Genomic DNA, 19,468 nt, shown 5'->3' on the forward strand with positions numbered 1-19,468 from the left:
CAGGTTTTTCTTTGAAAACGCGGGCGAAGCCGCGGGCGGAAAGCTAGTGTTTATTATAAACATGCGTTTACATAATATTATACTTCCGATAATTTAGCTAGCCATTATTGAGCCATAATCACACACTTCAAGTGCCTACATCGTATTATTTCGAAACTAGCTTACCGCCCGCGGCTTCGTCCGCTTTGTCTAAAACCTAATAAATTATATACTCAAACCTTCCTCTTGAATCACTTTATCTATTAAAAAAACCGTATCAAAATCCGTTGCGAAGTTTTAAAGATTTAAGCATACAAATGGACATATGGACAGAGAAAGCGACTTTGTTTTATACTACGTAGTGATTCGTAGGCACATAAGCAAACCTACAATCAAAATGGCTTATATCTAGATTATGTAGATTGAACTAGAACTAATGACTAAATTCAAGCATTACGAGCTTAAATACAAGCTGGTGCGAAACCATTTCTAAACCAGTCACATCACATGCCATTTATAATATTGTCATAGTCCAGCGTTTCCCAACCTGGGCCCGCGGACCCCTCAGAAAAATTAAGAAAATTACGTAAGCCTTTAGAGACCAGACTATTCTGCGGGCCGGACTTTGTATTTTTCAGTTTTAAGATGGAATAATCTGTCAAGTGATAAGTGGTTAAGCTATTCCATACAAAAACACTGCAAGAAACCAATCAATATTTAAAATAATATAGATTGACTTATAAGAATACGTGTTTTTGAGGGTCCGCGGATCATGATAAGGTGGCGCTAGGGGTCCGCGGATCATGGTAAGGTGGCGCTAGGGGTCCGCGGATCATGGTAAGGTGGCGCTAGGGGTCCGCGGATCATGGTAAGGTGGCGCTAGGGGTCCGCGGATCATGGTAAGGTGGCGCTAGGGGTCCGCCTTTGAAAAAGGTTGGGAAAGGCTGTCATAGTCAAACAAAAGCTTTTACGAATTTACACACATTTACAACTCATTCCTAGAATTAACTTGGATGATTGATTGTATTTTAACTCTTAATTAATTGTTTAAACTGTCATCAATAAATTATGATAAATTATTAGAAGTATGTCTTTGCGATTTCATGATTTTAATCTCTACTTTTATAAAGTTTATTATAGAGCTCCAAAATTATTTATGATTGAAATTCGAGATGTTTTTTTCTGGATGCTAATGATATTTAAATGTACTCATAATAAATATTATATACATGATTCTGAAAAACATTTTGTTACTCAATAAGGAGCCGGAGTTAATTGTTTTTAATTGTAATATATACAAGCAATACAAATTAAGAGAACTAGATATAACATAATATTTTCGCGTAAACGCGTCATTGCGTGTAGATATTTAAGAAATATAATATTATAACACAATAGTAATTTATGCATTCTATATTGTTATCTTATATAGGTATAAAATTCTCGTGTCACAATGTTAGTCTGCATACTCCTCCGAAACGGGTGGACCGATTCTCATGAAATTTTCTGTGCATATCGGGTAAGTCTGAGAATCGGCCAACATCTATTTTTCATATGTACCACGGGCGAAGCCGGGGCGGACCGCTAGTTTTTATATATAAGAAGATAACACAATATAGTAAGTAATTTATGCATTCTATATTGTTATATTATCTAAAATATGTATTTTCTTATTTTTACTTACATTTTTAAACGTAAGTTTCAACAATATCTAAAACATTGAAATATACAAAATTATCACAAACTATGTGTTAATCACCACGTTATCTTCCTCGTGGACTATTATAATTACATTTAGATGCTGGAAAATGGTACATTGTGTTACTTTTAGCTATTTCTACAGGTAATTGTTGTTATCACACTTGTAGGTAAAATACTTAATTTATGGAATACTAGCTTTCCGCCCGCGGCTTCGCCCGCGTTTTCAAAGAAAAGCCGCATAGTTGCCGTACCCGTGGGATTTCCGGGATAAACTCAAACTCAAATATTCATTTATTCAATTAGACTACTATTTAGTAGCACTTTCGAATCGTCATTACATAAGTATTTTTAACATTTACCACCGATTCGGAAAGCAGTATCTATGGAGAAGAATCGGCAAGAAACTCCATAGTTGCTCTTTAAAAATAAAACCTTTCATTTGTGTTATCCAAGTTACCCTCTATATGTGTGCTTAATTTCATTGTAATCGGTTCAGTAGTATTTGCTTGAAAAAGTAACAAACACAGACATACTCATTCTCACAAACTTTCGTATTTATAATATTTGTAGGATATGACGATATTTAGTAGATACTGCCAATACCTAAGCAAGCTATAGATATTCTGTTTTATCTGAAAGATAAAAGAATCAATCAATTTCTGTATTTTTCTCTGTATTTTCTCTGATTAAATGAACTTATCTTATATATAAAAATGAATCGCAAAATGTGTTGGTAAGCGCATAACTCGAGAACGGTTGAACCGATTTGGATAATTCTTTTTTTATTATATTCCTTGAAGTACGAGGATGGTTCTTATGTAGAGAAAACGTAAACATGTACCACGGGCGAAGCCGAGGCGGACCGCTAGTTCAGTATAATTTTAAAAATGTACGATAATTTATGTAGAGTATCCTGTTAAGCTTCGGAGTATTCCAGGTATTGAATAAACTTTCCTTCATACTAAAAGGTTTAATTTCGTCGAATACACAATTAGGTTACAATATTAGAATAATTTTAAACCTTTTTTTTGCAATTATTGACCTTATTTACCTACCTTATGAAATTGAGTTTAATATTAGAACGATTGTCAGTCAGTATATCTTACGAATACAGATTTTTTTGTGATTAGAGCCTACATGGAGCCTACCTTTAATTTTTCGTATACCTAGCATAAAGAAGTTAATTTTAGTTATGATTAACTACTTACTATGTACTATAAATTAAAAAAAAACACGTGGAAATTTTTCATCAGCTGATAGCAATTTCCAACATTCCTTGGACACTCGACAGATTGACAATGTTTTCCTTGATAGCGGATCCTTCCATATTTATTTTGTCAATATTTTTTATTTGCTTGCAAAAATATTTATTCTATAATTTATGTAAACTACTAGTTCGTTATTATGAAGATGCGAGTTTTTCATAACAGATGAGAAGTTTCAGTAATGCCTCAAAAACATATTTTATCCATTTCAAACTTTAAAATCAATATTTAAAATACTAAAGTCACTACATAAGGTCAAAAAAATTATCGTAGAAGTGATAGAACAGATTATTAATATTCAAATGTGTTTAACTAGGGACTACAAACTTTACATCAGTATTTATAATTATATCAGTCAATATTATTTGTAAAATGAGGCGCAATTTTAAAAATTTTGCGCGAAGCGACAGTAGTACCCACCTCAACGCTTCGCTTATGAGGCGTGCAATATTTGATTATACTCAGTGTAGTAGGTAACTCAAATTATAACTTGGGGTCTTCTTACGAACTCTGGAATCCTAGACTTCTTGGTAAGAAGATATTATACTTAGAGGCTGGCAGAGCACAGACGGCATTCGCCTGAAAAGAAAATCAATCTTTGAAACGCATCTCCATACTCCATTTTATTTCAGTTTATTATTACACTTGTGTTTAAGCACACTTGGATATTTAATTATAAAATTAACCATTTTAGCGAGATTTTGGTAAGTCGTCTCATGTGGTAAAATATCATCATTTCAATACATCAGTAATTATTTAAATACGTGACCAATTGAGTATTTTTTTAAATAAAAATAAATTCAATAATAGTCACGTAAAACGATTTAAGTAACTGAAGGTTACACTTAAAATAATAAGATAAGTTATATTTGGCAAGAGAGCTACCAGTTTTTAGATAAAAATTCTGATAACTTCTGATAGAATGCAATATACAGTTCAAGTACCATATCATTTTCGAAATACCACGTGTTAGACGGGTGCAGCAATTTAACCAACTCCTTAAGGAAGCTATATTTATTTATAAAATTGTTAATTTAGGTGTGAAGCGAAGATATTTGCTTTTTGTAATGCCAATGAGGGTGGCATGATCAACAAAGAGAGGAGGAGGCAAACCCTCGTTAATTAATAAAATAAAGATTTAAAAAAAAACTAACTTCTGGTAGATATTATATGCAATATACAGTTCAAGTACCATATTTTAATTTCGTAATACCGCGGGTTAGCAAAAATGTCACTATCACCAGTGAATTGTTTTTTAATCAAATTGAAAATGGGAGTATTTTCTCAAGTCGACTCTATTTTTTTGTGTTTGTCAGAACTTTCGACTGGACGAACCAATTTTGATGATACTTTTTTTTATTATTTAAAAGCTAGCCTTGCGGTTGTTCCCTTGAAATTTTGACCCGTTCTGACTGTTCTGATTATTACAAAATCATAATAATATACATTGTCACTATAATGTACTGTACATTATGTCCCCAAACTTCCGGAATCTCTGTATTCAATAAAGTTTATTCGCAAACTAACTTGGCACTAACTGTAGCATAATATATTTTAGATATTTTCCGCCCAATATAAGAAAATATATTTAACATGTTAGTCAAATGCCAAATTGTAGGTCACTGGAATATACATTATCTAATCACATAGTTCGCATTGAGTACACGTTCAAATAGTGCAAATATTTTTTATAGAGAACTTCGCCTATCTTTTGATAATCATTTGAGGATATTGAAATAATGTTATGTAGTAATTTGATGTAATAAATTCATATTTTAATAATATTATTTATATCTGATGTAAGCAAAATTTGTTTCAATATCTATCATCCATAGATTAGGTAGTTTTTATATAGAAGTTACTCAAATTTACACGTCTTTGTTTAATTTCAGATTTCATTGAACTGCCACGATGTCGCAAAAAGAAAAGCCCGCCATCGACAACTTTAACTCCACGTAAGTGATTTATACAACTTCTGGGTCGGCAGTTTATCTAAAAGAAATCAGAACTACAATCGGTGATAAATAACTTTGTAAAATAAAATAAAATGTGGGTTTGTTGTGCCCGACTGAACCAATGTCACAAAAAAATTATTAAAATGCTCTTCAACGATCCCAAAAATTAGGGATAATACCTTAAAAATAATAAGTAGAACACTGACTTTTGGAAAGTTTCTGGCGTACAAATTCGTGGTCAAGTGCGCGTTTGTAGAAGTTATATTATATTCAAACTATTACAAAATACGTCAAAATACGGGTTCACACAGAGCAAGCAGCCTCGCGAAGCAGCTCGGTCGAGGAAATCGCGTGTAAATTCCACTATATACTTGGTAGAGAAATGTCCTCACTGACCGAGTTGCTTCGAGCAGAATTTGCCTCGCGAGGCTGCTCGCTCTGTGTGGACCCGCTTGACGTATTTTGGGTATTAATAGTTTAAATATAATAATAAGCTTGTACACAAACGCAAGTTTGGATGTAAGATGTAAGATGATGACCCGAAATTTTGTGTCAGTGTTTCGGGTCATTTGTAACAGGATGGCGGTTCTACAGGGGTCTTAGTACGCAATGACAAAAAGAAAAATGATGGTCAGAACGCTGATACCGGATACCTTAAGATACTGTGATATTTTATATAAGAGAATCTTAACATAAAATATTATAGTATCTTCACCGTGTGTGATGCGCTTTACACGAGAATTTTATTTAAAATGTACATTAAAAACATTACGATATGCCTTGGCAAAATTTACAATTAATTTTCTTGAGACATACTTAAAACTACATGCTCTATCTTACAATATGAGACATTTTTGCATTGCATATATTTTAATAGCATTCCAACGTAACGTTACAATGTTGATTGAATTTCTGAAATGCTTGTAAATTACTACAATTTCGAATATTTTGAGAAGTAAATTTTTATATTTGCATTCATGGTTGATATTTATATTATTATTTATCTTAGTATCGACATTTTACTTTTGTTAATACCGGAAATCGAACCCGTGTCTCCTCAGTTCTTTCACTTTCCACGTCCATGGAGGTGTTTAAGTTTATGGTGATTAAGTATTTGAAATGTCTTTTTCTTTTAAATAATTATTATAATAAATTTGTTTGTCGCAATTAACTATATGTATAAGATAACTTGTATACGTAGTATATTATTATTAGTCTGTGCTATAACCAATCATTATTAAAAATAGGTAGACCACTTTTTATTATCCATATCTATACTAATATTATAAAGAGGAAACCTTTGTATTTTTATATTGAATAGGCTAATCTACTGGACCGATTTCAAAATTTCTTTTACCATTACTTGAAGGGATTCTTCCGAATTCGTATAGGCGGGCGAAGCCGGGGCGGACCGCTAGTTATTTATATTTTGGTAGTGTATTCAATGAATTTATTTATATTTTATTAACAATTTAATTCTACCAATGAATCGTTATTTTTGTTGCTTTTTGTTTCCATTCGCTAATTAACCACAGTTAATTAATTGCACACAAATATGGTTATTTTTTTTTTATTAACAATAGGCAGAGGTTTGGCCACAATCCCACCTGATGGGAAGCGGTGATGTGGCCTACTTGGTTGCACGTCTGCCTAGAAGGAGCCTATTCACCCTGGCTTTGAAGAGGTCCAAGTTGTATTGTTTAGGAAAAATGGTGTTAGGGAGTGAATTCCATTGCTTAGCTGTTTTTATGATGAAGGAAGACTCGAAGCGGCGAGTTCGAATATTGGGGATATCCACAATAAAAGGATGATATCCTTCGGAGCGCCTCGAGGTACGATTATGAAATGGAGATGGAGGAATTAAATTGTGTAATCCATACGCACATTCTCCGAAATGCAATCTGTAGAACACCGAAAGACATGCCACCTCACGACGATGCTCAAGACTCAAGAGCCGAGCTTCAACTAAAGAAGGGTTGTTGATGATACGTTTGGCACGTCTTTCAATTGAATCCAAAGCCCCTAGGTGGCATTTAGCGGCGCCAGCCCACAAGTGACTGCAGTACTCCACACACGAACGGACTTGAGCTTGGTAAAGGTTAAGAAGCTGTCCCGGTGTGAAGTACTGCTTAACCTTGTTCAGAATTCCGAGCTTTTTTGCGGCCAGATGGGCCTTGGATTCAATAAACTGCCCAAAGTTGAGTGTAGACGAAAGGGAGACACCAAGCAACTCCAGACAGTCGGCTATTACTAGTGGCACATTTCGGAAGGTCGGAGTAGTTGATATAGAACTCCGTTTTGCGGAAAACAAACACGCTTGAGTTTTCGCTGCATTAAACCCAACAAGATTGGCATCGCCCCAATCGGACACAGCCTGAAGTGTAAGGTTTTAAGCGATCGATCATTTCCTCCCGAAGACATTCAATTTCAACCTTTGAAGTACGGGCACTGGATTTATATCTCTCGACAATAGTGCTGTCATCTGCATAACTAAACATGTAACCAAAATAAATATTTCAAAAATAATTTATGAAATATTATCATTGCATATTAATTTAATATAACAGACTGTAGAATCGCAACAAGCCGAAATAGCGAGTGGCTTTTACCTCATTAGGGAAAATTCCGTTAACACAAAATATCGATGTTCAGAAATAGAATTTACGCCAATCGGTAATTACTTATCCGATTTGGGATACACGTGTTTTCAAGGGTGGGCGCTCGCGCATAGCAGATGAACGACCGGGCGAAGGCGGAAGTACAAGTGTCGTGGTGCATGACAGTTGCAAAATAATTTGACAACCCTTGTTTGCATACTCTATGCCAAACATCGATAATATACACCACGATCAATTACACGGTAACGAAACAGACTCTTTAATAAATCTCAATTATAATTGAATTAATAACATTTATTATGTGGTTCTATCGAAAAACTTTTCCTTATTTTATAGAATGAAAAAAGTAACATGACAAATGAGATAAAACGTTAAAATTATTATTAATATGATTTACTATCTGTTTATCTATACTAGATTATGTTCGTATAGATTTTAGTAGGCTATCTTAGTCAAATACACAATAATATTGGCTTTAGAAAAGCCTCTATTGCAACTGCCAAATCAATCCTTGCTATAAACACTTAACGATAACTTATACTAGTGAAATTTTATACCTTACAAAAATTAATACAATTTAATATTTATAGGCAATGCACTTTCATAAGTCCAAAGGTATATATTATTATCCTCAAGGAAGTCCATGAGATAACTAATTTCCGAATCACGCGACAAGGAAATGATACTTTCCTCTAAAAATTGGAGGAAAATCGTCATACAATCAATTTATTTGTGACTAGCGGTCCGCCCCGGCTTCGCCCGTGGCCGTGGTACCTACATGTTTTATAGCCTATGTTGCTCAGTGAAGATGCAGCTTTCTAATGGTGAAAGAATTTTTGAAATCGGTCCAGTAGTTTATGCGTGAAAACCATACATACATACATACATAATTACAAACCTTTCCTCTTTATAATATTAGTATAGATAATATTATGGTAGTGATATGTTTACTGCTCAGCCGTGAAAATTGCGAATGGAATTTGAAAAAGAAAAAATTATTGCGTATTTTTAGCATACCTAGCACCTGTATCTTTGTATCGAATTAACAGGCACGTCATTCATAAGTTGGTTCCTAAACACTGGGGCCATTATTTTATAAAACGTTTAATAGGAATACTGATGATATGTGTCAATTTAATGTAGTTTTTTCTGTTTACTATAACCTCTTATAACTAGGGAACTATTAACCATTAACTAGGGAAATAATTATGATTCTCTTTCAGGAATATCTCGTTTTATCAAGAAACGCAAGCGAAGAATCGGGTATTAAATAGCATTATATATAGCAAAATATACATTTAGCATAGTAAATAAAGTTACAATAGAAGAATGAAGATTTTTACAAACAAACTGGCAGTAATCTCAGCGGTTTGAAATTGCGTTACTAATTCTTGATAATATCAAACAATGCTATGCAATGTATACGCTGTGTAATTCTATTGTGATAGCGGACTAACTAAAGATATATAATATTATGAGTCTTTTATATAGAAACGTGTATATTTCTGCATCACGTGCTAGTGTCATCGAAAAGCAATCTCAATTATAAATGCATTGGTCAATAATTAGCTTATCAAAGGCAAATGCTACGTCATTTATAACAGCATTTAATACGAACAGCATTGGACTAAATGCATTTGGTTATCTCTTTCTATATACTTTACTATGAATGTACTTCTTAACTTTTTTCTTAGTTGCCTGGAGGAGATATGTGTTAAGTGAGAAGACCGCTTTGTCGCGCTCTTTTATATTCCTACGTTAAATTTATCAATAATGTTAATGTAAAATTTTAATCTAATCCACAGTAAATTGAACAATGCGAACGGCAAAGTAGTAAACGAATTGCTATTCTGTTATCGGGGAAAAAATGTTGCCAGTAATAAAATAAATGAAATTAAAATATTAAAATTCACAAACACATTCATTAAACACAAAACACCCTAATTGTTAATTACTTAGATAATTGTTATTTTGCATGTAAGTAAATAACAATATCTACTATATATAAATAAACGAAGGAATAAATCACAAATATTATGTTGTAAGTATATTATATTTTTACTAATATTAATTGTTTCCTTCCTGTTCTAAAAGTTATTACGAAGCGTTCACACAAATATGCAACCCTTGTTCCATCCTTTTGAAGTTTTGTTTTCGTGACGAGAATACTGTATCCTTCTCGAAGGCTTCCTTTGAGGTAATTTAGGTGTGATAATTTCATAGAAACTTACCGTGAGGCTAATAGTATTATTATTAAATACTGTTTCGCAGCTAATTAGGCTACACTATCTACTAGGTTACCTCATTGTGTTGTTGGTATAACTACATATATTATTCATACTGATTTCAACAACCAAAAAATGCAAGCTCTCTTTAGTGGATTGATTTCCAAATACGAAATTTCACGAGCACGGCTATTTTTTAATTCATTTTTATCCCGTTACAAGCAGAGCCAGGACAAACAGTTAAGTATCCTCCATCGGCCATGAGATAAATAAATATAATGTATCATTGATAACACAATGACCTTGTATTGTTATAACCTACGGTAATGTGACCTTCATATTTCAACTTCGCTCATCCATGGGATTCGATGCAATCACCCGTAAAATGTTTTTGTCAATCAACAAATATTCCTTCACGGTTCAACAAACAAATTGCCAATTTGTATTGTCCATTATTTTAGGTATACAGTTTGTAGTAATTGTAAAAACACGCTGTTGAAATGCTATGAGATGTTTATTGATACTGGCTCTGATTGCGCTCGATTTACCAATATTTTATAGACAAAAACGCAATCTTATTGCCTATCCGTTTATTACCGTCTTTAGTTAAGAGAAGAATAAGGGAAAAATTTCACCCCACAGCACGAGTAGCCGGGAAAGAATGAAAGCTGCTTGGTCTGTGGATTTTTAATTATTCAATTGCAATAGCAATCAGTCACAGCATCCAAGAGGCAGGCTTTAAAATATCCCCGTGCTTTGAGAAACACGTATAGAAATCTCTGTCGTATTGAATCTTCTCACTCAGCGGATATTTAAAGTGTTAGCATAAAATGAACTTGTTTGAATTGCTATAAACTATTCCTACAAACGCCACGATTTCGAGAAGTAGCTGTTTTTAATAAAAGTTTCGTCATTACTTTGTCTAGATTTGGTGCAACTTCTGCGAAAATTCTATAGAACAATTTCTGCTATAGTAACCAGTTTTAGGAGTGAAAATCAGTGTTAAAATATGAGAGAATTTGTAACGATTGTCACGTTCCGCAATGTTTACAAGCAACATTGTGGGCGGTTCTGATATTTACATTGTTGGTACACGAAAACATTATTATTATTTCAGAGCGGAATTAACGAGCAATCCCGGCTTCCAATCGTCACTCAGTATTGCTTCTAAGGATGTAATCAACGAGAAAGCCTACAATCCCTTCGAACATAGACAAGTGGAACATCCTACAACGTGAGTAGTAAAACATAAGGAGTATATTATAGTATCAGTTACTTATAAATGGCTTATTGATACATCAATATGACCTGTTACTGATACATACAATAACCAGGTCACTTGCCACTTATTCACAGGATTACAAAGGTGTATAGAATTACTAATTACTTCCTTTGTACCGAAATCAAAGGGAGAGTATGATTTTAACCTATATCCTTGCATGTTAGATTTCTGAATTGTTCAAGACAAAATGTTATTTGGAGCGTTGGACGTTCATATGCTTATAATTATTAGTATCACGTTACTATTACTCCCATTTTTTTAATATTATTTTTTGGTATGAGAGCTCTTGCTTTTCACTGAAAATTCTTCGCAACATTGCACTAGGAGTAATTAACATATTATAAATAATTAATGTCTTCTTATATCCGAATCCACACTAGAGAGAAGCCTCGCAAAGTAATTGCCGCGTGAAGCAGCTCGATCTGTGTGGTCCGCCTTATTAACAACACCATAATTTATTATGACCGTACGGGAATCCTCAATAAACTGAAAGGTTTATGTTTGCCTACTCCCTAAAATCTCAATCTACAGGACTGTAGGCGCAATCGCTCACATACTAAAAGCATGCATCGGTACGGGAGTGCTGGCCATGCCAGCTGCCTTCAAGAACGCTGGATTACTCGCCGGTGTCATAGGAACGCTGTTCGCTGGTTTTGTATGCACTCATACAGTTCAGATGGTGGTAAGTAAAGCATATTTTTTATAGTATCATTAGGTATCATCTATTTATATAAAGAGACTTCTAATAATTGTGAAAATTGTGAAAATTAAAATATAGCCCAGACTAGTTTGTCACTTTAAGAATAAGAAAATTATATACATAATTGTTTTCACTTTTACTATTATATTTGATCTTGTAAAACTATATCTATTAAAAATCGCATCAAAATCGTTGCGTAGTTTTAAAAGACACGATACGACGGGCAGAGGGACATATGAACAAATAGCGATAGATAGCTTTGTATTATCCTATTTATGTACTTAGTATATAATATGTAGTGATAATTTCAAATTTTCAGGTAAGAATATCACAACAAGTCTGCGTAGAAGCTAAAAAGCCTTCAATGAGTTTTGCGGAGACTTGTGGAGCTTCATTTGAATATGGACCAAAGAGATTGCGGCCTTGGGGCAATTTTGTGACGTAATTTTATTGTTTTATACTAATAATAGTGTAGGCGAGAAAGGATTTTTGTTTAATTTGTATATTAATACTTATTTGGAAAAATTATAAGAATATAATTATTATAAATGGAACAAGTAGATAGAAATATATATCTAATTATAATTTATTTTTGTTATATACTGCATATATATATGTACCAGGTAGTACGATATTATTTAAATTCAATTTATATTTAGAAATTAAAGACTTTTTAACGGATTTTAAACGCGATTCAATTTATATTTTGTTTACTCTCCTAATATCAATTTCCTTTACATCGTCATATCAAGAATTTCTAACGCCTTCCCTTTTTTAATAGCAAAAATGTGTACAGAAAACATTGACTTTATTTTTGGTTGATCGAGCATCTAAAACCTTTTAATAGGTACGATACTATGTTAAGCTTTCAAAAGTCAAACTTTCTTTAACCTTAAACGAATTATCCATTAATCTTTAAACAAATGGCTTTTTTGGGAAAAGTCTATTGAATAACCAGTTATAGCAGTTCTCGCGAAATCGTTACCTACTTGTTTGGAAAAGCTTTACCAAAATCTATTTTCAAAAAAAGAAATTTATAACAAGGAGCGTACCTAACAAACAAGTTGCTTTTATAAAATATTATGTCAAACCTGCGTCTATTCTTTAATTTTATTTACTTGTGGGATCGAACAGCAGTAGTATTTTCTAGGTACATATTTTAGAAATTAAAGACTTTAACATATTTTAAACACGATTTATTCAGCAGTGCTAATAGAAAGAATTACAAAAAGAGACAGATAAATGATTTCACATTTATTTATTTATTTATTTATTTATAACTCTTTATTGCACAAACTAAAATATGACAAAAATACCATTAATACATAAGAAAGACATAGTTTGTACAAGAGGCGGCCTTATTGCTAAGCAGCAATCTCTACCAGGCAACCTGATGGAAAGGAAATGTATGAAGTTAATGGGATAGTGCAAAAAGAAGAAAAAAAAAAACAATAATAATAAATAAATAAAATTATGTAAGTATCAAAGATACCTACTACATAAATACAAACTACTACATAATAGTACGAATAAATAAAATACATATAAATACATACATATGCTTTGTATTAAACATATACATACATATTATTATATAAATAGAATACATATACATACACATACTATAGTACAAACGCAAAAAAAAGATATATATATATATATATAATATATATATATAAAAACAATAGTTGGTGACGTCAGCAAGCAAAGCAAATCTATAGTAAGGAAAAGAAGTGGTCTTTAAGCAACAATTTAAAAGAGCAGAGCGTTTGAGCACGTCTAATATTTTCTGGTAATGCATTCCATAGTTGAATAGCCCGGACAGTGAAAGAATTATTAAAAAATTTAGAATGATGGAAAGGGGTGCTGAGCAATAACAAGTTGGAAGAGCGAAGAGAGAGGGAATGACTAGAACTTAAATAATCGAAGTTATCTTTTAAGTAAGAAGGAGTCTTAGGGCTAAACAGAACACAGTACAAAAGATGCAGCAGATGAGTATCCCGGCGATAACGGATAGGAAGCCACTTTAGCCTTTTCCTGTATTCAGAGACATGGTCAAATTTACGAAGTCCGAATATGAATCTGACATTTAGAATAAATTACTTTTAAAAGCACACTAAAATTTAAACAACAATGCCGGATTTGTATCAAAAGTTTCGTAGAACACAAGGAGGCTTCAGAATTTTGATGATCTAACTTTTCTCGTTTTCAGAACATTGATAGATTACTCTATGGCCGTGACGTACCTCAGCGTTTTGTGTGTCTACGTTGTTTTCATCGGATCTTCCTTTAAAGAGGTAAATGAACACTGTTGACTTTATGAAGATAATTAAAAAGTAATTAAGAACTGTTGTACATTTTATACGAACTGTTTCTGTAAATGGATAATAATATAAATGGGACTATTTCAATGCTGGCCATAATAAATTGTAATTTTTTTAACAAATTATATTTTGAGAAATTGAAAAAATAATAATTATTTTTATTTTCGATGATTTTTTATACTTACACTTTTTGAGTCATTAAAATTAGATGCAGCTGTGAATAGTTATTACATTTTATTATAATCTGTGAATTCAAAAAAAATGTCATATTTTAAAACCCACAATTTTGATAAACTTCGTTATTTCTTCTTACAGGTATTGGACTACTACTATCCAGGATATATCCTTTCAATCCAGACATACTGTGTTCTCACCCTGGTTCCCTTGGCACTGCTCTGTCAAATACGAAATTTGAAGTATTTAGTGCCGTTTTCTGCGTTGGCTAATGCGTTGTTAGTTGTGGTATTCGGAATCACATTGTATTATGTGTTTGTTGACTTACCACCGCTTTCTGAGCGTGAAATGGTTGCTAATGTGAATCAGTGGCCCTTGTTTATGAGGTAATTATTAGTTATTAATCAGGGTTGATTAAGATAATAATTGGTATATAGGTACTTAGCCAAAGTATACAATCAAAGAAGATTAATAAAATCTATGCTTGACTTGATTCACTTTCATGTACACATTGCTTTAAACTTTTTTTATTTTCACAACTACAAATCTAAGTACCTATAATAGAAAGCCTTCCGAAGAATAAATGCCATATTCACAAACTTAGAGTAAAGACATGTTTACTTTTCAGTACCGTAATATTCGCAATGGAAGGCATCGGAGTCGTAATGCCAGTAGAGAACGAAATGAAGAACCCACAGCGGTTCCTTGGCTGTCCAGGGGTGTGGAACGTCTCCATGGGGATCGTCATCACTCTCTTTGGGATTGTAGGTTTCTTTGGATACCTGCAATTCGGAGATTTGGCTAAGGGCAGCGTGACTCTGAACCTGCCTGAAGGTGACATGTAAGTGATCGAGCAATTTGGCTTTATAATAATTATTTTATGAAGTTAAAAACTACTGAAACTTATTTATTTATAATCCGAAGGAGAGTTATTAGCCAATAAGAGTGAGTGGATTTTCTAACTAAATTCATGCGGGAAACAGCTAAGGAAATATAATACGATTAGGGGAACTGTTATGCCGAACTCAACTCTCCAACAACAATATTATGAGAATATTATATGATTAGTATTCTGTGTAATAAACCTCTTGAAACAGGTCATTATGTTACATTCAGCTAAATGTTTTATGTGTTGCTAGGGGTATTTTCTGTATAATTTGAAATGGGTATACAACTATCATTTATATTTATAAATCGATAAATTAAGTATTCCTACGAAAACTTTATACGATCTTGTGTACAATAATATTTGCTTCAACTTTTTAAGTAGGTGTTTCAAATTAAGAGAAAACCTTTTAAGATTATAATAAAATAATAAATTATTAAATGCCTAAAAGTTAGAATCATAATTTTTATCCTTGTTTATTATTTTGAGAATAATTATAATTTTAAATAAAAATATGTTAGGAGTTCTATGATATTTTAATAGAGTATAAGCTTTTATTTATTTGGTATATAAGTATATATTAAGTAAAATAAAAACAATTTTAGTTTCGTAACGTTTGTAATGGAAAAAATAATAAGGAAAAAGATATTGTTAAATTCGTCCTTCTAGAAGTATAAGTGTCGCTTCATATTCCTGCTTTATTATAATTTTGTTTTTTACAGGATCGCACAAGCCACTAAAATCATCATGGCAGTCGTAATATTCTTCTCATACGCGCTACAATTCTACGTACCCATGGAGTTTATTGGCAGATTACTTCAGAGGAGACAGTCGAATAGCTACGAGAATGTAATCCAAGTTGGTATCAGGACTACTATTGTTATTGGCACGGGTAAGTTTTCAAATCTTTTATTGATCATCCTTAGATATCCACTAAATCTTCTTACATCTAAATTTGAAAATAGGTACCGATATTATTATTATGCATGATTTTAATAAAAGGAAATTGTAATATTTTTGTAAAATTTCATAAAATTTGAACGGTTATAATGATATTCATTCCATCGTAAGCAAATCTGCTTGAGTAAAAAACACAAGAAGTGCACCCTTTCTTCATTAGGACAGTAAAACACGGTAAAAAATGTTACATTTTGCCCTCCGTTATGATTCTGGAACTTACACGTTTTATTCCCAAATTAAATATGTTGTGTGTACAATTTCTTTCTTAATACCGTCTTATCGTCATCCCTTGATTTATGATATCAGAAACATTCGCACACCAAAAATAATGTAACCTCAATATCAAAATTTCAGTTACCATCGCCGCAGCGTTCCCCAACCTCGAATTGGTGATCAGTTTCGTCGGCGCCATTTTCTTTTCCACTTTTGGTCTTCTGATCCCGGCCACCATCGATATAGTTTACCACTGGGAAAAGGGCTTTGGAATATTCAACTATCGCCTATACAAGAACATTATTATCTGTTTGATATCTATCATTGCTTTGATATCCGGAGCTTATGTGTCCATACTTGGTATGATTGAAGATTTCTCTCATAGCGAAATTGAAGTGGAGGACCATAATAGTACCGATAGTACATTGATGTATTGAATTTTTATAGTACAAATGTGAATGTTGATACTAGGTATTCTTAGATGTGATAACGACTTTAATAGCTCGAATTGCAAAGTAGAGATATTTCATCATTATACTATTTATTATTTATAAAGTGGAACGAATAATTAATAATATTTTTAAGAGTAACCTAGAGAACAATGACTAGACTTTTTTTAAATAATTATTAGCACAATTTTATAAAAACAGTAGCTTTACAGTTACAAAAACTATCTGTACCCGCGTCTCAATTATTTGGAGATGATAGTCTGTATATGATATTTTTGCTTTTAAGTATTTGTATTTACCGACAATGTTTTACAAAAGTTTTGAAACACGTACCTATACATAATATAAACCAGTGACTTGTATAAGAATAACTGACATTATTATAAATTATATTTTAATATATCTTATATTATTTAAATGACGACAAGAAAATAATAGATATAGAGTATAATATAATTTAAATTTTTAGGTGAATTATAGTTGTATACGAGTTATTAAATATATAAGTTTTACTTTTATAAGTGTTAATTTTGTATTCTTGCCGCATGTAAGTAACCAACAGATATTATACGTATACTAGCGGTCCGCCCCGGCTTCGCCCGTGGTACATATGAAAAATAGATGTTGGCCGATTCTCAGACTTACCCGATATGCACAGAAAATTTCATGAGAATCGGTCCACCCGTTTCGGAGGAGTATGCAGACTAACATTGTGACACGAGAATTTTATATATAAGAAGAAGATTCAATTCTACTATGACGTAAGCATGAAAATTGTTACTTCTGTGTATGGAACACGTAAGATTAACCGCGGCCAAAACTAGTATTATAATATTCTTTACTACATGCGGACAAATTATAAAAGGCAGAGGTCATTATAGTGTCTACATTATTTTTATTAATTCATTATTATTTAATTTGACAAAGAATATAATTGAGAAAAAGATACTTTTTATTTCTACTAAACCATTAAAATGTATGTAATCTATGAAGCTAAAGACCAATTTATTTATATAGATTCTAGGAAAATCTTTTGTTTAATTAATTTCGCCATTTATATTCTCTTTCAGTTTATGTAAATAAGATCAAGATAATTAGATTATAGACTGAAACAAAGATAAATTAATAAAATAATTAAAACCGCTTATATTTTATATTTTAAATACAGTTTTTGTATGTTGTTATGATAAATCGTACAAAGTAGAAGTAATTAACAATTTAGTTAGTTGTGTAATTATGTACTTAAGATGTTTATTATGTTAGAATGATTGTAAATATAATAAATTAAATAAATTACTGAAACAAAGTATTTTATTTCTTCCATTTTCAGATTTTAATCCCTACTAATACTATAAATGCGAAAGTAACTCTGTCTGTCTGTTTGTCTGCAACCGATTTTGATGAAATTTGGCACAGACAATCTTTAGACCCTGAGAAAGCACCAGTACCTTTCATTAAAACAGCACGCAAGCGAAGCCGCGGGCGGAAGCTAGTTTAAAATGCTATGCAATAGCTTAATATTATTAGAATAATATTACTATAACAATATTCATCCTCAATGTACTTCATTCAAGTGTCCACATGGGTTAATAAGATCTAATTACATTTCCGTAACTAATAACATACCGCGGTATCTCCCATCTCAAAGCCACCTTTCTAATACATGCCGGTAGTTATTATAAGTGAAAACTCTGTTACAGAATTATATTAGATTATGCAATACATTTTAATGTGGACTGCGTTTCACTTTTGAGGTTTTTGGCGATGTCGCGTTTTGTATGCATTTGATGTTATAATAATTGATGTGCTCATCTGGAGGTATTATGTGATGCATCTTGGATACAGATAATAATATTATGTACCTACATTAAAAAGTAATACGGTTATTTACTATTGGTCTAAGATCCGAATAGAAGTCGAAATTCAACGGCGTGATAATAGAATGAGACCAATTTTATAATAAATTTAGTGTATTAATAATGGGTTGACTGGAAAAATCCTGGACAGGACATTTTTAATGAATTAAAAAAAAAACATTTTTTTTAATTAATTGCAGTAAGTATCAACATAATAAAAAAAAATATAATAGACTTAAAGTATGAAACCTACAGAATGTGCAGGCATAGTCGTTTTCTAATATGTATTTACCGGGACAAACGGCTAGGTTGGCAGGTATAAACAGGTATGTCGGTACCAGTTACTTTCACTTAATAGGATGATGAAAAAAAAATTATGTCAGCGCTGTTTTATTACAAAATTGTTTTATTATCTCGAAACTGCAATTAATAAAAAATGAAAATAATTTTTTTTAAATAATTAATAAGAAATATCCTGTCCAGGATTTTCCCAGTCAACCCATTTTTAATACACTAAATCCATACTAATATTATAAATGCGAAAGTAACTCTGTCTGTCTGTCTGTTACTCAATCACGCCTGAACTACTGAACCAATTTGCATGAAATTTGGTATAGATATATTTTGATGCCCGAGAAAGGACATAGGATAGGTTTTATCCCGGAAATCCTACGGGAACGGGTTTTTCTTTGAAAACGCGGGCGAAGCCGCGGGCGGAAAGCTAGTTTATTATAAAATTGGTCTCATTCTATTATCACGCCGTTGCATTTCGACTTCTATTCGGATCTTAGACCATATGTATAGTTATCCTGAATCCAAACTACTAAAATATAAACTATTAATAAATTAAATAAATAATTGATTCAGAAAAATACTACCTA

At 32.2% G+C, this 19,468-nt stretch overlaps 1 protein-coding gene across 1 annotated transcript; it reads left to right on the top strand.

Moving 5' to 3' along the window:
- The first annotated feature begins 4,835 nt into the window (after positions 1-4,835).
- On the top strand, positions 4,836-16,806 carry LOC149902565 (proton-coupled amino acid transporter-like protein acs). The gene is made up of 9 exons (XM_090110498.1): positions 4,836-4,900; positions 10,861-10,977; positions 11,557-11,707; positions 12,045-12,166; positions 13,938-14,022; positions 14,365-14,609; positions 14,852-15,064; positions 15,832-16,001; positions 16,424-16,806. The coding sequence occupies exons 1-9, from the start codon at positions 4,857-4,859 to the stop codon at positions 16,717-16,719; spliced, it is 1,443 nt and encodes a 480-aa protein (XP_089966624.1). The 5' UTR covers positions 4,836-4,856; the 3' UTR covers positions 16,720-16,806.
- The last annotated feature ends 2,662 nt before the right edge of the window (positions 16,807-19,468 follow it).

Source organism: Colias eurytheme, chromosome 15 (assembly GCF_061535395.1).
Source record: "Colias eurytheme isolate Ceu_HAF_F1 chromosome 15, ilColEury1 Martin Lab GWU primary, whole genome shotgun sequence".
In the NCBI taxonomy this organism is placed as follows: Eukaryota; Metazoa; Arthropoda; class Insecta; order Lepidoptera; family Pieridae; genus Colias; species Colias eurytheme.

Excerpts from the sequence above, each read along its gene's own strand:
- LOC149902565 (XM_090110498.1), top strand. The coding sequence starts at position 4,857 with ATGTCGCAAAAAGAAAAGCCCGCCATCGACAACTTTAACTCCAC. Across the intron at positions 4,901-10,860 it reads ATCGACAACTTTAACTCCAC|AGCGGAATTAACGAGCAATC; the intron begins GTAAGTGATTTA and ends TTATTATTTCAG. Across the intron at positions 15,065-15,831 it reads AACCTGCCTGAAGGTGACAT|GATCGCACAAGCCACTAAAA; the intron begins GTAAGTGATCGA and ends TGTTTTTTACAG.